The 23,683-nt window shown below is 38.2% G+C and overlaps 1 protein-coding gene across 4 annotated transcripts in view; it reads right to left on the bottom strand.

The window, feature by feature from the left end:
- Nucleotides 1-23,683, bottom strand: part of LOC134527595 (protein PTHB1) — an 82,630-nt gene that overhangs the window by 43,850 nt on the left and 15,097 nt on the right. For all 4 annotated transcript variants that reach the window (XM_063360412.1, XM_063360411.1, XM_063360413.1 and 1 more), the window contains 4 exons: nt 21,952-22,208; nt 14,023-14,159; nt 10,861-11,041; nt 7,108-7,305 (listed from right to left, as the gene is read on the bottom strand). In XM_063360412.1, the coding sequence (XP_063216482.1) occupies nt 7,108-7,305; nt 10,861-11,041; nt 14,023-14,159; nt 21,952-22,208 (773 nt within the window). The remainder of the gene's footprint in view (nt 1-7,107; nt 7,306-10,860; nt 11,042-14,022; nt 14,160-21,951; nt 22,209-23,683) is intronic.

Raw genomic sequence — 23,683 nt, 5'->3', positions numbered from 1 at the left:
TGCTTTGGTGTCTACAAACGAAAAACAATCTGATACGACTGCGTACCTAAGGCAGGTTGATGCCACGGATCGCGCGACGTTTACAGAGTTTTTAACACTAGTGGGCGAGCAACCGAAGCTTGTAAGTAAGGAAATAGTGTCCGGTATGGAATTTCAAATTAATACTTTGATGAGTTCTCTACGCGAAGATAATGCTAAATTTATTAAGGAGACTCTATCGAGTTTTGAGGATAAAGTATATAGTCTCGTTAGTGGAGCTAATTCATGTTCTCAGTTTCAACATATCGTTAATCAAAGCTTGAATGCAATGAGAAATCGTCTAGACCTATTGTATACCCTATTGGGAAGGAAGCTAGCGGACAGACCTGAAAACCAGCCGGCACAGTCACCATCTGTATCGCTTCCGGTTTTAAGAGGTCAGTCGCTGAATTTGTCTGGTGTACCATCTGTATCGCTTCCGGTTTTAAGAGGTCAGTCGCTGAATTTGTCTGGTGTAAGACCATCTTCGACTCCGCTTCCGGTTTTAAGAGGTCAGTCGCTGAATTTGTCTGGTGTACCATCTGTATCGCTTCCGTGTATTACCGTACCGGTTGAGCTTCCCATTATACCAACTACAGCTACTGCGCTTCAAAGGCATACTTAATGTATAAAAGCCTCTATTTACGCTGACATGAGTCAGTCATGGCTTCAGAAGCAAGAAAGCTCCATCACGTCATACAAAACGTTCGTGAAAAATATTTGCTGGCCAAACGCGCGTGCCTGGCGCGGGATGCAGTTAATGAACAGGTATTCAAACCGATCACATCGCGTCTGGAGAGTTCTTCTGCTGCCGCGGATAATTTATCGGCGGAGGTGAAAAAAGAATCCGCTACACCTATCGCTAAACCTGAGATTAAGACTTTCTCTAGCGAAGGTGAAGAAGATGATGATGATGATGATTTACCACTGATTGTTCATTCCGGTAAACGCTCGGCTGCGTCACGTGAGCCGTTGGGTGAGGAAGCCCGGTCCTACCTAACCGCATTCAATTCTAAAATAAACGATACGACCTACGGAATTTACAAAGCAAGAATCGCTGGTTCTTGGGAAATACGGAAGTTTTTTTCCTACCTAATAATTTACTTCGCATAGATGATGAACTAATACAACCTTCGCCGGGATTATATGAGCTATTGTTTTCGAAAGAACCTAAGGTGTATTCAGAAGCTGCATTGCGTCAATACACACGCTTGCTGCGGTCTACTAGCGCGTGTTATAAAAGGAATGATGCGTCATTCATACGTTATAAAAACACCGATCATGAAAAGTTTGGGCTCATTAAGGATCTTTGTCCTCTCATTGCTTCCCATGAAGGCAGTGGTTAAGTTGAAAAACTAGATTTAAATCGTCGAAAGGAATATGTTTACTGGAACTCGGTAAATGAATTATGTGATCGGCTTAGATTATTACTTGCATCGCAACAATCCGGGAACACGAGCCATTCAAATGAAGTGTTGGCCATACTAGAAGAACTCATTGAATCTGGCTACATTAAAAAAATTAAGTAAAAAAAAAAATGACTGCCAGACGCGGTATTGCGCTTGAACTTCACAAAAGCGCACACAAAGTCTTTCCTCGGAGACGTGTAATCACTAATGGATCTTTTACAGATTGATTTGGTGGAAATGCAACCTTATCACCACGCGAATAAAGGATTCAGATATATATTGGTTGCGATTGATGTTTACTCCAAGCGGGCTTACGCGGTTCCGGTACTGAAAAAAACTGCGGAGCTTGTGGCTTTAGCTATGAAACGTATTCTAAAGGATTCTGGAGGTTTCACTCACGTGCACTCAGACCGTGGTACCGAATTTTATAACAGAAGATTTCAGACATTGATGAAAGAACACGGAATCAACCATTATTCAACCAACAGCGAGCTGAAGGCCTCGGTAGTTGAACGCTTCATTAGAAGTTTAAAATCGCTTTTTTTTACGGAAATGAGCTCTCAGGGAAACTTTAAATGGCTACCGCTCTTACCAAAAGTTATGGAAATATACAACGGCAGATTTCATAGGACTATCGGTATGAGCCCCAACGAGGTGAAAGATAATTCTCTTCTTAAAACGGTTTACAATGTTGTGAAAAAAATATATCACAGGCGACATAAAGCTAGTGTCGGAGATCATGTACGTATCTCAAGAAATAAGGATTTATTTGCAAAAGGTTATTCCGTAAATTGGTCCCACGAAATTTTTAAGGTAATAAAAATATGCAACAGTTACCCTAGAACATACTACTTGTCTGATCTAGATGGAAATGAAATCAAGGGCGGTTTTTATTCTCAAGAAATTCAAGTGACGAAGTATATAGGCACTTATTTAATTAATAAAATCCACAAGCGTCTTCCTACACGTCTTCTAGTCAGCTGGAAGGGATTCCCAGAATCAGTAAAAACATGGATTTCTAGAAGCGATCTGGAAGACTGATGGAGTGAACCGACCTTAACAGACTCTAATCGCAACTGTCTGGAGACCCTTGCGGGCTGACAACTGGCAGTGTATATTATTTTTAAAAAAAATGACAATGGGCGACGAAGGGTTCGAAGCCGTAACGGTTGCAGCCGCCACCCCTCTGCGAGCGGCTTCCCCTATGCGGGCGCCAGTGTCTGAGATATTATTTAAATAAAAAAAATGACAATGGGGGACGAAGGGTTCGAAGCCATCTTCGGTTGCAGCCGCAACCCCTCTGCGAGCGGCTTCCCCTATGCGGGCGCCAGTGTCTGAGTCATTATTTAAATAAAAAAAATGACACTGGGGGGATGAAGGAAAGGGCCGTGGGAGTACGCGCCATCGTCATCTGCGCGGCTCCAACCCCCTTGGGAAAAAATATTTTAATTTTTTATAATATATATATATATATATATATATATATATATATATATATAATGCCTATAAATGCACAATACAATAGTTTTTTTTTTTAAATGACAAGTGACGTAATAAGCATACTTTTTTTATCGATCCTACCGAAGTTGGCTCACAATCGATTAGTCAATCCCAATCTTGCGCCGGGAGCCGGTGGCGCCATACATACTATTTTCACCTACTACACCCCACACACCCCCCCCCGTTTGAATTCGCTGAAATACGTAAAGTATAATTTTTTTTTATCATCACGCTATAAGCATAAATAATGCCTATAGCTTTTTTTTATTTATTATTATAGACAGACATGCTACACACCAAATTAAGCATACTATAACTATACTGGTCTAGTACTATAAGAAAAATGGCTACACTTCAGTGTGTTTTTTTTCAAAATTTGGCATCTACCACCATCACCATCACCACAAACCACCACCACCACCCACCACCACCACCAACCACCCACCACCAACACCACCCACCCACCACCAACACCACCCACCCACCACCAACACCACCCACCCACCACCAACACCACCCACCCACCACCACCCACCCACCACCACCACCCACCCACCACCAACACCACCCACCCACCACCACCCACCCACCCACCACCACCCACCCACCACCACCACCACCACCACCCACCACCACCACCCACCCACCACCACCACCACCACCACCCACCCACCACCACCACCCACCCACCCACCCACCCACTACCACCCACCACCCACCCACCACCCACCCACAAATGCGGTAGGAAATGATTACGTAAATTACGTATTTTAAATTACTGAGATGTATTTATTTTCTTTGGCCTTTTTGGTTATAACAGTCAGGTGCTGAAAATATTAATTTAATCTTGTGTATTAAAAGTACTGGTCCAGTAAATTTTACAGTACGGTACTAAGTTGACTAGCGTAGTCACGGCAGCCATCATTATTTCTCGTGTTTTCTTTCTTCCGACGCAAATTTCTATAACCACACTTTTTACGTTATGTTTACAATATTACAATATTATTGTTCTTGAGGTGATTTGCGATGAGCAGGCTTACGCCGTTTAAGTTTTCCAAATGGAGAAAAGATAATGACGACCCAGATGACCCAGAACCACTCCAAAAAACTGTCTACAGTTTCTTCTGACGAGCAGCATTCTTCCAAGAAAACAGCAACTGCAGTCATAGGGTTTTGTAATGTAGATAGGTAACTTAATTCACATTCGACTTTTTTTAATGTCCTATTAAAAAGTATTACCTACTTATTAAAAATGTTAGGTTATGTATACCACAAAAATATGTTATGTGGCCTTATGCTGAATGTTAGTCATCTTTATAATATTATATTTTTTTAAATGAATGTTAGTGTACACTGAAAAAGGAAGATAGTATTATTGAAATTTAGATGGAACTTCTATATATATACAGGGCTAGATTTTAAGGAATATTTTAACCTGCCCAACGGACAGGTGTAATCGAAAATTTGCCTGTCCGCCATCCAATTTGCCTGTCCGCTGTTTTACCCAAATAAAAAAAATTTCAAAGTCGCTGAAAAAGTGAGGAAAAAGGATTTTTGCTATATTTTGCACCTATTTTTATCACACACTTAACATCCTTATTTAATCATCATTTTCAGACGAGTCACTGCACGAATTACTTGGCTGATTCTGTCTTGAACATCTTCGATAAGGAGGCTGAAAGGGTCAACGTTTTCTCTGAACATTATGATATCAGAGATTTATTGCTGGTGCTGGATCAAACTCACTTTCAGAAGGTGACTGTATTTGAACACGCATGAGGGCAGACAGTGTATCATCATTTAGACAGTTTCGCCAGTCTGTCTTTATAGACTTCTGATCCAGATGATTTTGAATGCGTTTCACAGACTTTGCAAAACATTTGTTTTGTTTCTGTGTCGTAACGAACCAAAGAAACTCGGAACACCAAGACGTTAAAAAGGTACGGGACCGGGCGATTTTGTCATATTTAACATTATATTCTGACTTGTCCTCGTCCGTTTTTCTTTTCTTTTCTGGTGGTTTTTAAGCACCAGTAATGAATTTCCACATTGTGTAACGCAGTTAATTAAATACTTAAACAATCGCCGTAACAAGATAAACTGTAAAAGATTACAGTGTCCTCTGTAAACAAGTAATGTTTATTTTTTGATGCAACAGTTGACAGGCGAATTTTCAAGCAGTCTCAGTCACTGCGGCCACTGTCACCTGCATCTGGAGTACGCCGTGAAATGTTAACCACGCGAAAACGCTTTTCTGTTAACAAACTACAGTGGAATCTCAGTACTAAGTACTTACAGGGACCTCAAGTTTTTGTACTTAGTACTGAAAGTACTTAGTACTGAAACATACATACATATCATCTTTACAAAGAGAAAAAAAAAAAAATTAAAAAATACAAAAATAGCGATATTGTAAGATACATTATTTTTTAGCCAACATCTGACTTCAGTTTAAACATTGGTGTGTATGTATAATTTAAGTTTAGTTACTTTTAAAAATGTGTTATTTCAGTTTGTTTTTGAGCTTGAATGATGCTCTGTTGAACTAAATGTTCTATCTCATATTATGTCTTCGCAACTGCGACTTGCTTTTTTCCTTTGTCTAGTTCTCTGAGTATTTCCACTTTTTCCTTAAGCGTGAATTGCTTTCGTTTCTTTTTATCTCCATTTATCTCATTTTGCAGCACAAATACAATGCGGTGTCTAAATAACGTAACCAGAAAATAAACTCAACAATAACAATAAAATATCCCGGCACAGACGTCAAACAGTATATTAGCGTAGCATAACACTATTGTCTAAATAATTAATACTACTCTCAAAATTCCATGTTTCGATGTATCGAATGGTGTTGTGTTGCTCACGTCGCATACTACGTATGGTATAATCTATGGTAGTGCGCGCAACTGTTTGTAACTTTGTTTTCAGGGTTTAGAGGTTAGATAATACGTTGTGGTGGTATTTGTGTATGTTTGTTCTACAACATTAATCATTTAGCTGGAAATTTATTTACCAGTTTAAGTAAATTTTGGTGTAGTAATGCCACGCTACGAGTAGAATTTATACGTTATAGTGAAAATATGATACTTTAAACTGAAACCATTTTGCATGGTGAAGATACGATTTTTGGCGGGGACTTAAAAAAAATACGTTAAAGTGAAATATACTTTATAATGAGGTACGTTGTACCGGTATTCTACTGTATATTAAAGTAGAGCAAGTAATTAGTAAAGTCGCGATTTATAAAGACAATAAATTTAAAAAATTATATTTTGAAAGTAAACAACGGTAAATTACGTAATTGTTGGCTGCACTGCAACGAAATTAATATTAAAACATGGCAACAAAAACATACATAATCGGTGTGAGACGTTTTGCATCTCTAGCATACGAATACGACTATGTTATGTGAATCATGACGTGAACGTAAGATTTTAAGAATTATGATTCAGAAGATTTCAGCACGGTTTGTACAAAACCTATTTTTTTTCCCGCGGTATACAATAGCCAGAGTCGTCCGTCACAAAAGCGCAGCTATTATTGTTTATTTATAGATATTGTCAAAGATGTTTTATTTGCGGTCGCGGTCGCATAAATGTTATTAATCACCTCTGCTGCATTAGTGCGTGCGAATAACCTCGGCGTCACAAGTTGCACCTGTCCACCGGACAGTTGCCTTTTGTATTTTGCCTGCCCGGACGAGATTTTACCTGTCCTGGGCAGGCGGACAGGCGCTAAAATCGAGCCCTGTATATATATAAATAAAGAAATTAAACACAATATGATTTTCTCTAAACTGTTTTCTTTCCTTCATTATTTATTGCATAAACTTTACTTATAAAATGTTTTGCAATGTTTTAATAAAGCTAAGCTATATATTGTTTTAATTTTACATATGGCTGGAGAACCTTTCTTTCTCACCATTCAGTTAAATACCAAAATGCTGGTCATTGGTTCATTTTAATTCAAAACAATTATTTCTGTACGAGGTTCGGTTCGGCTCGGTTTGAAATTTTTTTTTGCTACGGTTCGATTCGGTTCGGTTGGAAACCAGAGAACTGAGGTTCGCCCAGCTCTGTAAAAAAATAGTTCTCAAACAGGAGAGAGGGGAGAGGGCTGTTGCGCTCAGAACTGACTCAGTTAGTGTTGGTACTGCTTCACCCCTGGCCGGGCCACTCACACAGGCTGCTGATGGAGTGAGAGACGGGCCCTGCGGCTAGCGGGGGACGCACCACCACAGACACCTGCACGCAGCTCAGCGGCACGAGTGGCGTCAGCTCCACACGCACGGCGCAGCACGGCGGCTCGCGCTCCTGCAGCCGTGACGTCAGCGCGATGCTCAGCTCCCGCTCTGCCGCCGCGTCTGCCAGTGACGCCGCTGAAAACATTTAGTCAGAGTGGACTTTATGCTACTGCCTCTCCATATTTTTCATTCATTCATAGCTGTACCACAAGACCGCACATTTGACAAACATGAATGCAGTTTTGTCACGCAGGTCAATAAACAGGGTGTTATTAATAAACTATATGTCTAAATGCTATTTTAGTATGTAGGTATACAAAACAGTCTAAATGAGTATAAAATCTGTCTGAGGAAACTATAGGTTTTTTTTTTAGATAGTATTTGATGTAGTAACAATTTTTTTTCCTAGGGCTTTGTAACATTTTATTTAGCTGATACAACAATGGGAGGGTGAGGAAAGGCATATTGATGTTGTTAAGTCTTCTGTCCTTGTAGTATAAACACACAGAGTACATATCAAATTCAGACACATTTGAAAAAATTTCTAGGGGTGTGCGGGTACCAGAAATTTTCGATTTCGGTTCGGTTCCATGAATACCCGAACTCGTCCCGATTAATTTTAATGTATTCTAAATGCTTTGAGTCCAAAAAAATATATATACAAAAAAAAGGCCTGTATTTTTAGCTTTTTGTGAAAGGAATAAGTAGCTTTAACATAAGGGTTCACGTAATTCTTATTTTTGTAAAATCATTTGTTTCAATGTATGTATATACAGCCTACCAGAAATCTTATGTCAAAGTGTTTTATTTCGTATGTAAACTGTAGCAGTGTAGCCTAAAAGATCCGTGAATGTTGTATATGAAAGTAACAAATAGCATTTAAAGAAGTTTGTACATTCAAATTAATTATTATTTCTACAACTGCCAACTGGAAATTGTATGTAATAAAATAATATTGTCAACTCTTTTGTTTGTGAAACTATTTATCCTTCAGTAATATGAGTATATAAACTTAATGCAAATTATTATGATGATAAAACTTAAAATGAAAGAAAAGATTCGAAATTGGAATCAAATTTCAAATAGTTGGTAGGGATTTGACTCGGAATCGAATCGAACTTAAAATGGAGGATTCGCACAGCCCTAAAAATTTCCAATCACCAAATGAGATTCCTTGCATCTAGCACGTCAGTCATTTTCGCTATGCTATGTTGTCTTCTACTTTTTCCCAGATTAAATGCATGCAATACATATAAAACTAAAAATAAATAAAAAATAAGTTTCTAATAATTAAAAGTAGTAATAATTTGAATATAAATTAAATAAAATACTTAATTTCTTAAATATAAGTGAAATATGATATGTTGAAAAGTTTTTTTTCTCTGTTTGATTTAGCACTGAACTATTTAAAAACTAGCTAGCTGCTCCTTTAGTGTCCCCACCCTCCCTCATGATGAAACCAGGAACCACCAAATGCTCCCACCTCTGGTCTAACTTCGTCGCCTGTGCACTCCAGCTCAGGGTTGGCGTCTTATTGACATAGTTAAAAGACACTGACTGGTGACGAGATGATAATGGAGCACAGATGAAATGCATGGGTGAGGTTAAACCGGAGCACCCCAGAAAAACCCACTGACTCCTGACATGTTTCCCACTTGAGAAATACACTAGCCGTTATAGAAAGGTGTCACGGTTCCGGGTTTGATCCTCGCTATAACCGTGTTCTCGCTATAACCGAATTGGACAGATTTTGGCCACCAAAAAATAAAAAATAAACCGAAAATACCATAAAAATTGTGTATAAACCAGTATAATTGGTAAATAACATGTTATATTAACGAAATCTTAATTTCTGTGAGCAGATGTGTGAATTCTCTTTAAAACGATACCCCATAAGTACGGATGCGATCACAGATTGCTTCAAAATAACCAGAATACCCTACCACGCCACGTAAGTATAGCATCTCAGCCCGCGGCCGAAGCAGCATTGTCCTGCCATCTATTGTCGACACGGGCTGTCTGCTGGCGGCCATGTTGGTTCAGGATGTTGGTAACAGGCAGCGCTAGTGTAGCGCGACGATTTAATTCTTTACAAAAAAGCAGGAGTGCGGCAACGCACATACGCCTCAAACGAAATAGTCGCTGGAAAACTAAACTTTTTTCATTTAAAGAAACCTGTAAACTTTTTTTGAAAATAAATTTGGGATTAAACTAAAACCATCACCACCCTCTTCCCAGACAGATACCCCAACAACTGACCGAAACAAAAGTTACAAGTAAACTGCCCTAGCGATTCGGAAATAAATACGGTAGTGCCTACTATTTGTCAGATAGTAAAATAAATAACGTGACGTGTTTGTAAACGTGTCACAACTGAAATAATTCCAACCAAGTTTATAAATATTTGTGTATTATTAACGCGATCAATTAGCAACAAGTATAAAGACAGCTCTGACTTTTTTGGCCTAACATAGTTATACAGTAAACAATGTTATTATTAGTTAATGAAAATGTCCCAACAAATTAATTAAGAGCATTTATATTTAAAAAAAGTGCACATTTTTAAGTTTAATGGTGGGAAAAAATAGATTTTGTCTAATTTCTAAATAATAAGAAATGAGTACAAGTATATGTATATTCAAAGACTTGGTTTATTCGAGTCGAGCATACCTTGGCCTTGAAGCCAAAGAAAGGACGGGATTCTATTTTTAAAGCCACGCACTTAGGTGGCGACTGCACGGCTGAAGAATGTGACAGGTGTCAACGGCAAGATGTCTAGTGGCGAGCGAGAGGGGTGGAGATAAAGCAGACAAATAACCAAAGCGCGCTTCATGCGACCACGCCGTAAATTCCTCAAAAAGACTTCGTTACAGCCGTGTTCTCGCTATTACCATACTCGCTATTACGGAATTCTCCTGTAACTGGTTTCAACCTTGCGGTAATAAAATCATAAAGCCTTGTTGGGAGGCGAGTGGTTTTTACCTCTCAACAGGTACTTTGAAACTTTTAATTTTAACCGCTTTTTCTTGATTCGTACATTGAGTGTCACATGCCTTCTGGCACACGACGTGGTGTTAAAAGCCTTGCCACTGTGGCAAAAAAAAAAAAAAAAAAAAAAAACCACGGCTGATTCGGCTATACAATGAGCAATGGTCACGCGCAGCCAGGAGCATACACATACATAATTTATATGGGGTGGGGGGGGGGATAGAACCAAATATCCCACTCTTTGATTTCAATTTTTTTTTTTCCTTTTGTTAGTGAGAAAGATAGTTTTTTAGAATTTGTGGGGGGGGGGAGAGGAGGTTATATATATCTCACCCCCCCCTCACCCTCATGTACACCCCTGCACACAGCAAAAAAAATGCCTGTTGGGTAAGGGGTGTATTAATTTAACCATTTATTTTATTGTCAACAGCATTGTCATTTCGACAGGAACGGTAACACACTACTGCACGGAACATGGATATTGAGGAATAAATCAGTCCTGGCCTTTATTAACTAAACAGATAATTAAATTTAACAACTTTTAAGGGCCATAAAAGAAAAAAAAACTTTAAGAACCCTTAATATCAAATTGGAAATTAAGAATTTAATGGACAGTAAGACATGGCTTGATATTTGAATATTCCTTGATATTCTCTGTAATGTATAAACTAAGTGAACACAGAGGAAAAGAAGTGTGCTCACTGTCGGTCTTTGCGTGCTCCCTGATAGTCCGGTTGAGGTCTCTGAGCTGCTGCTCGGCCTGCTGGTACGCTATGGGAGCGGTGTCAGGGGGTGGGGGTGTGAAGAGTGACGGCTGCGTCCCCAGGTAGCAGCACTGCAGCTGGCCCGCATCCGACAGCATCACCAGTGCCCCCCTAATCGACTGCAACCATACACACCGGCGCACTCGCTTAATGCATTTTCACGTCATTACCTTTAAGCTGGGACAATATCTATGCATTCGGAAAAGGTCGGTCAGATTTTAAATGTAAAATTAATTTTTTTTGCTTTACTAACTATGTTGTATTCACACACTAGAGGTTAATTTTATGAGTTTGAGTATGAGTATCACACACAAAATTGCTTTTAGAAACAAGTTTTAAAAAATGTTCTTGGCTAGATTTCCTTCCGAATGTTGAGGGCAATGTTAAAATATTTTGTAGCCTTCCTCGATTGGATGAATATCTGCATGGATGGATAAATAAATACATGAATAAATGAATACCCTAAGAATGGATGAATGAATACATGACTACCTAAATGAATATGTGAATGAATATCAGAATGAAGGTATGAATAAAAAAAACTAAAATGAATGAATACCTAAATAAATGTATGAATGGATAGATGGTGCGACAGACGTATTAGGAAAACAAGAGTACATGGAGATAAATGAACTGCCCATGGCAATGTTGGAAAAATTACCCACTGGAAAAAATCCAGGGTTTGACCACGTCGTGTTCGTTTCAGTGAGAGATGTTAGATCTGATCAGTGGCCTACAAAGTTGTGGGCAAGAGGCCCAAGCATGTTAAAAACAGTTGGCTTTGGCATGTGTAGCAAAAAATTTGAGTTCAAGTAGCATGCAAATGGTGCAGTACACAATAATTGATGCAAGATTTATTATTTTTTAAAGTGAACTGCTTAGTTCTAGACATTGTAAACCAGGAACCCAAACATAAAGTTAACACATCAGGCAAGTAGCAAACAAAAAGAGAACACACTGAAAAGAAAATTACAGGAAAAAAGAAGAGAGAGAAAAATTTTGACAGTGAAAAATTTTTTAAGTATCTTATCCTCTGCATATTTTTTTTTACATATTAGTGAAAATATTAGTAGCCAAAGCTTTGCATTATTCCATGCGTAGGACAATTCGTTTGAAAACCAATGTTAAATATAAGTGATGAAACAAATGTAATTTCTACGTACCAAAAATGTGACACGCAAACAAATTTTAGGCATATTCTTAACCAACAGACACATATCCGTCAGACTCATGATTGCCAAGGTATAGTGCTCTCACAAAACCTGTTTCAGATACATTTTTCACATACTACACACAAATATTATCTAGCGAGCTATGATGTGTCTTGTGTTATTAATGTTCTAAATATCTCTTGCATCCATGCACCAGTAGTGAGCTACCTCAACACGCAGGGGGCTTATGACACGCAAAACACATTACCCGGTCTGCCATCCCCTGAGGAGAGCCAGAGGGGATAAATCACAGAGAAAGCTTGAAGGAAAAAGTGGCAACCAAAGTTGGCAAGACCCTCAGCGTTATGATGCTTTCCGACTAACACACAGACCAAATTTTAAGGTGGTCCATCTTCAGTTAATTAAGGTACAGTATTTACCCGCGTATGCATAGCATATTTTATAATGATTTTCGGTGTAAAAAAATACTGCTATCAATACGCAAAGTTTTTACTTTGGGTTAAAAAAAAAAATGTATATTGTATCGTGTGTTTGAATATGTGCGTAGATAACTAACCTATGTTGGTTTTTAAGATATATATATATATATATATATATATATATATATATATATATATATATATATATATATAAATATATATATATATATAAAAATAAATATATATATATATATACATACACATACATATATACATATATATATATAAAACTCCACAAGTATAAATATCTCAGCAGTAGCACGGAGCTCCGTGAACGCAGTTATTGAACGTGTGTTGTGTCTGCTGCCCAACCAGTCGTGGTGCCAGCAAGTGACGTGTCTGTTGAGCTGTGAGGATGAGAAGAGGAGAGGAAAATCTAAAAATAAAACAGCCAGAGAGGGAGCAAGACAGTTTTTGTATGTATGTGCATGTGCGTAAGGGCATGTGGCAGTGTTGATGGTTCTCCCTCCTCTCTTCATTGTAAATGTCTCATGAACTGGCACCCACACAATTAACGTGTCTAATAAACAGGTGTTCATGATGCAAATGTGCCCAATAATATTTTTTTTAAAATAATATTTCCCATGCTTTCAACTGAACATACCATGACAAAACTACAGCCATCGCTGGTGTTCATAAGAAAATTTTAATATTTCTCCAGCCTTGCAGTAATTTGTGTGCTAGTTTTTATACAAGGAACTGACAAAGAGTAGCTTGCCACCTCTTCTCTCTCTGTGGCAAAGGGATGGGTAAAAAATATTAAACACAATGGACAAAAGGGAAACAAGGGTATAAAAAATAGCAGTCTTCTCTTTGTATTGTTAGAAAGTGTGGTAATTAAGAGTGGGCCGCCTCACACCCTCCCGTAGTAAACATTCAAAGAAGAGCGGAGGGTAATGCCAGCGTCATATTTCTTGCGCGCCAATAAGCTGAGTTAAGGAACACTTCACTTGCATCCACGGAACTCCTGAACCACCGTGAAGACAGATATATGGTGCGATAAATACGCAGATATGACCCTTCTGCGGGTAAATAAGGACAATATGGTACTAATTTTAAAACCTGCTTGATTATTCTCCTGTACATCAGGATGGCCGCACCCAGGCTCGAATCTGGCACACGAGACATTTTTTCACCACTTGCTTGCCAATGTGAAGTCATATTCATTTGAATATAGCCTTAAACCAAATATTGAAACCTTCCGGTGTTAAATCTAGAGAAATACTCTGTTTTTACTGCTAGTACAAATACTTGTCACTTGAAGACACCCTTTCATGTCTCGTATGATCCTCATGTTTCTACTTTGAAATTTTCCTCTAAATACAAGTGTCTCTACAAATAGTGATGCAACAGATACTATGCAAGGCACTCACTTTAGATGGCGGCCGTGCAGCAGACAGAAGTGCACAGTGCAGGGAGGGCGTGCGTGCCAATGATACGAAGACTCACGCAGGCGCGCAGGTCGGCGCGACACACGGTCGCCGGCAGCTGCTCCAGCAGAGCGCACCAGCGCAGCCGGGCTCGCTCGTACACCAGCAGCACGCCTGTGTCCGACACCACCAACACCATCAGCCGGCCGGCGGGCTCTGGAACACATACCCACACCACCACTGTGATCGCTGCATGATAGCCGTGCACAACCGTGCAGTCACAACCCCTGATCGTGATGACACTAACTCCTCATGGGGTCACCAAAAGTTTCTGGAAGACAGCATTAAAGTGTAAAAATGTAACTGAACGTCTGTATACTGCCTGAAGTGACGTCAGAAAGTGGCAAAAATGAGATAAATATTGCAATCTGCCTAATAAAGTGCAGAAGTATGACTCAAAAAATACCCACGTCAGTATCTCAATCAGTAGACAAGGAACTTAAATGTCCCTATTCTGACGAAGACTCAAAAACTAAAATTTTTTTTGTAAAAATAAAAAAAAAATGATGTTTACTTATTCAGTTTTGTAAATTTTTGACTTGATGACTTTTGGCAATATACCAATGATATTGCTTTAAATCCTTAAACCAAATTTTTGAAAAAATCAAGACATAATAAAATAATTTACAACCCTAATTTTGTGACAACAGGTTTTTTTTTTCCTTTCGAATAATCATTATCTGTTAAAGGACACAGAATAAGTGTAAAAATTTGACGTAGACGATAACAGGTTTCAACTTCGGATGGTTTTGCAAGCAAGCTTGCTTAAAGTATATAACGGTTCGTTATATACAAAATAAAACAGTTCAACGCCGATTGCAAATTTTGATGTTTTTATTTTATTTTAATAGAATGTTGCACAGACGATTCCAAACACTTTCAAAAGAGGTTACTCATTCAGTCCACATACATCTGCCCGTCGAAAAACTGCTGGTAGCTCGCATGACGAGAAATTACCGGAAAATTAATCGCGTAGATTGAGTCCTTCAGTAATGTTTTACTGCAAGTACAAGAAAATGGGACGACCTCGAAGAGGACCGTACCCAGCGAAAACGAATTCCGCCCCGAGCCAACATGCCTACGAAGGTGGCCGCAATTTCTAATTAAGTTACAGTATATCCAAAACGAAAAAAAAGAAAATTAGGTTGATTTAAATATAGGCCTGGCTCCGACCACCAACGTGAAATTATCTCTTCGTAATTACATTATAATTAGCGAGAAGCCATCGAACGTGACCTACTCGTCCAGCGTTCGACAGACGACTGGTGAACTCATGAACTCGTCTCCTCCACGCAGGGAGTAGACGTCACATGACCTCACCGACCAATCACACGCACTCTTCATTCATGCTACTGATGCAAGCCAATCACAGAACAAGTTATAATACATGAAAAAACCTTTTACACACAGAACTCAGGGCTTCCCCTGATCAGTCTCTTTTCAATTTCACCTCGAAATCGGGGACTCCCATTCTCGTTCTCTCTCCCACACCGTGAGAGAGCAGTTATCACTCAGTTCCCATACAGGGGGGGAATTACCGTCTTTATCTCGGTTGGCGGGGAAGCACTGTTCCTTTCTCACTCCCACTTACAGGCCTCTCATGCCTCTCTTTCTAACCATCACACAAGCCCAGACACAGTCCCGTGATTTATAATTATATTACAACATGTTAATAAAATTTAAGAACAATAATTATAATACGAATTACTTTACAAAATTAAACTTATTGAGAAAAACCTGAAAAAGTAGGCCTAAACACGTAAAAATCTACAACAGCGGCTCATTTGTGAATAATTACATAAAAAATAGTATTGATTGAAAACGTCTCTTAAAATACAAGGTACATTCTTAAAACATTCAGCAAGTGAAAAATATCAACTCTAACATACATAAAAACGGTAAAATATCATTAGAAAGATTTTTTAAGAAATATTTACATGCATAAAAATAGTTTAAAAGAAAAATTATTTAATTAGGAGGGCAGGGTTCTGCAACATTACATTACCCCCCCCAACTTTTCAATTAAATTAACACTACATTTAATTGAAAAGTTACAAAAGTGAAAAACTAATCTGTACAAAATAAATACAAAACATCCTGAGAAATAAATGCATCCAGTCGTTACTACCCTTGTTTATATAGAAATTCAAAAAACTGTTACTTAAAAATTGCAATAACATCAATTTTTTGTTAAAAAGCCCAATTTTTAAAACATCTCTCTTACTACAAAAATGTCAACAACTCTCCACAAACGGTTATCTCCCTCTCATCAGTGCAAAATACAAATAACTTTGAAACTGGTTTCTCTATAAGCTTCAAGCAGACACCCCCTGGTCAACGAAGAATCTTCAACAACAACAAAAAACTCTGAACAACTTACTTTTACAACTGTGGAAACCTCAACACCAGCTGTAATATCCCCCATAACTACCTCAACGACGACGAAAAATCTTAAACTCCAGGAATTACGTCTCCATGACTACCTCGACGAATACAAAAACTCCAGGAATTACGTCTCCATGACCACCTTAACGACGATAAAAACTTCTCAACAACGATAAAAACTTCCAACCTCAACGACGACGACAAATAACCTCAAAACAAATTATCTCCTTTAAAATCCCTTAAAAACCGCTGTTACTCTGATTCTCTGCTGCTTCCGATAAACTCCTCAAATCTCATGGAACAACCACTTTAACCCACAAATCCACCAATATCTCCACTTTTCATATCTGCACTAACAAAAACTTGACAACACTATCACTTCAAAACTGTTGACACAAAATTTTCCTATATCCCATCTAAAAAAAAACAACTTCTAAAATTTTAAGACTCTTCACAAAACCATTACCATTAACTTCAACCTCTGGATAACACTTATTTCAAATTTATAACTAGACTGCTCAACATTGATAACCCATGAACAGAGGCATCAACTTCCTAAGACACAAACTCCTATTAAACTTTCCACAACAAATACAACTCCAAAAAACATTAAATTAAGTATGTAAAACTTTAAAAACTTTTTTATAACAAACCACAGCATCACCAATCATATTCAAACTTTCTAATAAAAATGTTACACCTCATAACATTTATACCAAATACACACAAACTTAATTCTGCATCAACACACTGAATTTCCATTTGTTGACATTATTTACTTACATTTCTTAGGATCATTAACCATAATATAAATAATACGCAAAAACATCATTATCATCACCAAAAAAAAATTATCCACAGTTCCTTTCCCTATTATTCCTAACTCCCGAGCTAGCCGAAAGGTAAGGGGCGCTCAATTACAACCCTTTTAGCTGCTAGTCAGCTCGGCCAACCTATTACACATAAAAAATACACAAAGTTTTTCCAAACTCCTCTATCATTCCTTCCTAACTCCTGAGCTAGCCGAAAGGTAAGGGACGCCCAACTACAACCCTTTTAGCTGCTAGTCAGCTCGGCTAACCTTTTAATGAAATTTAAAACAAAAAATTATACAAAGCTATACACAAATATACACTGTACTTGTCATTACACATCAAATTTTAAGCTTTAGATATCTCACTTAATTTTCCACAAACAACAAGTTGACAATTCTATAGTCATGGCATGACAAATACTTCATTAAGATTCAGACGTATGCTTCTATTCTTCAAAAACAAATTACATGAACTAATGCCCTTCCTTAGGTTTCAAACAATATCTCCCCTTTCAGCAACAACAGCACATAAAATTAACCTTGATGAGGGGTGGGAGCGACCAAGGAGAAGGGACACACCCTTGCAAAAAAAAAACATCAGACTCCATGCCGGCAAACATATTTAAAATTAACCTCCTGGCCCCCCAGCTGCCTCACACACAAAAACAAAACATCTGCTGCTTATTTAGGACAATACCAAAAATTCACCTAAACTCTGGCCATCATGAACACACAACTGCTTCTGCAGCTTCAAAACTCGACAACTGTTATGCATTAACGTTTAGTATTACATTTCATACAGGATATTGACACCCTGTTATTCAATCCAAAACATTCACCATTACCAATGTGTGGCATTTTCATTTAAAATATTTAACCATTTCAAAATTATATCATTTTCCCAAAAACAACTCAATAAATTTCAGTTAACACCTTTCCATGACACAACATTAAACAAACAAAACATTAATTACCCAAGTGCAATGAAATTCTCACAATGTAAAGCATTTTAGTAACTGTGTACTCAAAGAATTTATATATATATTAACATAGTTATTTTCTAAAACAGAAAAACATTCACATTAAAAATAGTTATTTATCTTAAAAATTTATGTGTATAACCTTCCTTCTCTTTAAAAACCTTATTCATCTCAAAAACTTGCAGTCATAAATCTTACATATACATTCCTATATTACACTATAACAATTCTTCAAAAAATACAAAAACCCTTAAAATACAAAACATTATTAAAAAGTACACAATTCAAAGAATAAAAAAAAAATTCTGAAAAACATTACAAAAAAATGGCAAAAATTGCAAAAAAATTTAAAAAACATCAAACACGACACAACTAGTTTTGACTCCACCCCTCCATCTAGGCAGTGGGCCAAACAAGTCAAAACACACTGTTTCCAGAGGTTGCATCACCCCTGTCCATTTACCATAACTTTCTTCTGCCTTTGAACAGAACAAAAAACTGTTTACTATCTCGGCGATAGTTCTGTACACATGCTTCCACACAAAAAACCCTTGAACCTGTTTCACAGCTCTTTTCAATCCAGGTTCCATATGGATCAGTGCGAAAGTTTTAGTCTGTACACTATTCGGCATACACAACCCACATCTTGGTACATTACTGTTTACACTTGGAAAAAATCTCCCTTTTAATATTTCTCCGCAATTTGCAAAACTCACTTCACTGATCCATTCCTCAGCAAACTCATCCTCAAGTGTATCTGAGAACGTTTGCATTTCAATTTCTACTTTTTTCATTTGTTTACACAAAATCCTCAGTCCATGTGTATTACCTCTGAATTTACGAATTTTTTCAACCACATTCTCCACATTTCCCTTGTTTACCTCATCTAGGAATTTTTCACATCTATTCGCAATGTTTACCTGCTCATGTACATCATGTACAACAACTTCCACATTTTCTTTTGACACTATTATTTCCCTTTCACATTTTCCTACATTTGCTTCATTTGCACATTCATCTACCTTTTTCGTACATGTGGCTACCTGTTCATTAATTTTAAAGTCATCAAATTTGTTCTCCACCCTGCCAAATTCCTGTCGCAACTGTGTGCCTATTTCGCTCCTTAACTTCGCAATCTCTTGTGAATTTCCCTCAATTTTGTGAATTGCCTGATCTATTTTGTTGTTGATTTCATTCTGTCCCTGTTTCATTTTCTGGTTCATTGACAAAAGTAACTGCAAGATTTGGTCGGACCCCCCCATAACCTCAACTGGGCTACAAATCGTCATAATGAAATATAGAAATTACAAAATTTTAACACAAATATTATTTGAATGCTCAAAACAAAAGAAAAACAATGTAAACAATTAATTAAGCTCCATTTTCCGACTTGCTATTTTCGGCGATTCATCCCCCGATGTCCCGCGAAGTGACGATCTCGAAGTCCCGCGATGCGAAAGGCCTGAAGTCCCACGGTGCCTTGGGTCGCTCTGTCCCTCGATGTACTGTTTTCCGTCGTCTCTCTGGAACTCTTCACTCGCTGCAACAGCCCGTTGTCTCTCGCCGCGGAGAAAAACTGCATTCACCGCTCAGCTGCGCCGAAAGTTCTGGGAGATCATCTTTGTTTACCGCCGAAAATGTCCGTCTTGCTCTCAGGGTCGTGTCCAAATTCAAGCCGCGCGGCCGGGCGCCAAATATAACGTTTCGTTATATACAAAATAAAACAGTTCAACGCCGATTGCAAATTTTGATGTTTTTATTTTATTTTAATAGAATGTTGCACAGACGATTCCAAACACTTTCAAAAGAGGTTACTCATTCAGTCCACATACATCTGCCCGTCGAAAAACTGCTGGTAGCTCGCATGACGAGAATTACCGGAAAATTAATCGCGTAGATTGAGTCCTTCAGTAATGTTTTACTGCAAGTACAAGAAAATGGGACGACCTCGAAGAGGACCGCACCCAGCGAAAACGAATTCCGCCCCGAGCCAACATGCCTACGAAGGTGGCCGCAATTTCTAATTAAGTTATATCCAAAACGAAAAAAAAGAAAATTAGGTTGATTTAAATATAGGCCTGGCTCCGACCACCAACGTGAAATTATCTCTTCGTAATTACATTATAATTAGCGAGAAGCCATCGAACGCGACCTACTCGTCCAGCGTTCGACAGACGACTGGTGAACTCATGAACTCGTCTCCTCCACGCAGGGAGTGGACGTCACATGACCTCACCGACCAATCACACGCACTCTTCATTCATGCTACTGATGCAAGCCAATCACAGAACAAGTTACAATACATGAAAAAACCTTTTACACACAGAACTCTGGGCTTCCCCTGATCAGTCTCTTTTCAATTTCACCTCGAAATCGGGGACTCCCATTCTCGTTCTCTCTCCCACACCGTGAGAGAGCAGTTATCACTCAGTTCCCATACAGGGGGGGAATTACCGTCTTTATCTCGGTTGGCGGGGAAGCACTGTTCCTTTCTCACTCCCACTTACAGGCCTCTCATGCCTCTCTTTCTAACCATCACACAAGCCCAGACACAGTCCCGTGATTTATAATTATATTACAACACGTTAATAAAATTTAAGAACAATAATTATAATACGAATTACTTTACAAAATTAAACTTATTGAGAAAAACCTGAAAAAGTAGGCCTAAACACGTAAAAATCTAGAACAGCGGCTCATTTGTGAATAATTACATAAAAAATAGTATTGATTGAAAACGTCTCTTAAAATACAAGGTACATTCTTAAAACATTCAGCAAGTGAAAAATATCAACTCTAACATACATAAAAACGGTAAAATATCATTAGAAAGATTTTTTAAGAAATATTTACATGCATAAAAATAGTTTAAAAGAAAAATTATTTAATTAGGAGGGCAGGGTTCTGCAACATTACAAGTAATAAAACTTCCCAGATTACTGAGAGCTCAGTGCTACATGAATACCAACTGCATGCTCTTGAATGTGAGTTATGCCGGAGCGTGAAGCATAAGCTTTAATAACCAGTAAGGACTTCAATAGAATTAAAATTCATTTTCAATGTGGTGAATATTTAATACTTACTTACAAATTGAAATAATAGTTACAATATTAATATTAGCATTTAAATGTTAACTTAATCAAAACCTGCCTCGTTGTTTATTTGGTAGGAAAAAGGTCTGGTTTGCAGCCACTAAAATTTTTTTTTTGCAAAAGGGGTTTCACACAGGGGGAAATAGGGGTGGGGATGATCCTTGGATCCAGACAGTTGGTGGGTATTATCTCCGAAAAACACGTAAAAGCATGGCAAGATAACTATAACCCGTTTTCTTAAGTTTGTAGCCAGATGTTTTCTACCAGATTCATAAATTTTTCTTCGCCACCACCAGGTGGGCACAGCGTTGTGTGCTGATTTTACCAAGTGCGTACAAAGAATTATCTGTTTGCCAACAGTTCTAATATATATTTGAACAATTTATCACAACGTCTACATAAAAACATATCATTTTACCCACAAATAAGTTTTCCCTTTTAATCAATTCAAATTTTAAAGTACATACCTTGAGAAACTTTTTAACTGACTTCTATTCTTTATGGAACAGCCTAGTTTTAATTTATACTATAAACAACATCGATGTAAATTTTCAATTTCATGCATTAACTAACAAAATATCAGACATTTGTGCAACTCTAAACACGCTTCCAATGTATCAAAGCCCAAATTGTCCGACATTCGCTGCTACCCGCTTCAAGCTGGAACACTGACGCACCCACAAAGTAGGGGTGGAAGCACCGCGGCCGGTACTCGAGCCGCTTGGCGAACACGAGCGTGCCGCCGGCCGTGAGGCACAGCAGGAGGCTGCGCTGGCCCAGCACCAGTATCTGGCAGTCTGCGGCAGACCACGACACGGCCTCCACGGAGACAGCGCCCTCCCCCAGGTTGTGGGTCCAGTCGGGGAACACCTTCCTGCCCGTGCTGGTCATCGTCTGGTCCGCCGCCCCGCCGGCCTCCGCCAGCACCTGGTACCTGGGGGCCGCACACACATCCCACTGTTGCTCCCTCTCACAAGAAGTTAGCAAACCCTCCCACCAAAAGGTGTCTTATAAAATTTTTGCTAACCAAAACGTACCTAAAATGTTCTTGAAAACAACCAACATTAGTTTTTTTCAATAGTCACAACGGAATTCATGATTCTTCAACATTGTGACAGAAATGTTTACAGTAAGAGAAAAAGAGAAACCATGCACAGAGCGACGTTTCTTACATCACACTCTGAGGCACCATCACTAACACCACCACCACAATACAGCCTTAAAAAACTGAATTGCTCAAAAATACTTGGCACACCAATAATTCCACATAACAAAAACTGAACTCAAACACGATAATGTATGCTTGTACAGTAAATGGTTTAGCGATACAGGAAGAGCCTCTGTCTAACAATTTGATTTAAATTCCCTGACCAAACATATATTTTCTGACTATTCCTTGAAATACTAAATTCCCTGGGGTGTCTACTGCAGTGGTTCTCAAGTACATGTGAGCACATCATACACATCAAACTCCCCCTCACAGGTCATCACAAACGCACAACAGCAACTGAGTTTATTGTCTTATCGGCTGTTAGGTTATTAGAGAATGATAAACACTGTACGTGGCAAGTATATTGGAGAAGGAATACGCCAATGACGGGTGAAATGGTAAAATGATCAACAATGGAAAGGGACAAATATGGTGAATTGCAATTAAACTGAAATAACACTGAAAAGCACGTCAACACACCATATAACACCTAAATACATTTAATACACCATATAGCACCAAAGTGCAAGTTAAATCATGAAACTAAACAAAGTTTAATCATAACTTTATTCAAATCACAAATAAAAAAATTATTTTGAAATTCAAGGAAAGTCATTATTCTGCATTGTAAGTGGCCGAGCTTCTGACACCAAAAATAATTATGGCATTTTAAGGGGATAGGAGTCTTTACTCTATGTCTGACACCTCAGAGTAAATTCTGGAAGGAAGGCGATGGGTGTGTAAATCAGAAAATTAAATTAATTTGTTTGATCATGTATGCCTTATTGAATCACTTAAAACTATTAATGCTTACCAATTTATTTTTATTGTTTCAAATACTATATCAGTTTTGGACAAACATGCTAGAAATTATTTTATCGTAAAAATGCAGCGTGTGAACTTAAAAACTATTTTCACATGAAAAGTATTAAAAAACTAAACTTAAAAAATAAAAACCACAAAAACAAAATATTCTGCTTTAAAAAACAAATTGGACTAAAAATAAAACTCTAAAATCTTGTCTCTACCAATGTTGCAGTGAGTAAACTGGTTTTATCCAGTTACTACCATTTTCCCTGCCCATTCAATTCATCAATGCTTCACTAATGGCCTCAATGTCAATGAGACATTAATCCCTAAATCATCAACACTGGACCCAACGTCAAAGCCAAAGGAACATGGAGGATCAGGGAACCTTG

This window comes from Bacillus rossius, chromosome 1, assembly GCF_032445375.1.
Source record: "Bacillus rossius redtenbacheri isolate Brsri chromosome 1, Brsri_v3, whole genome shotgun sequence".
NCBI classification, from domain to species: Eukaryota; Metazoa; Arthropoda; class Insecta; order Phasmatodea; family Bacillidae; genus Bacillus; species Bacillus rossius.
This window is presented reverse-complemented; position numbering and strand designations above follow the sequence as displayed.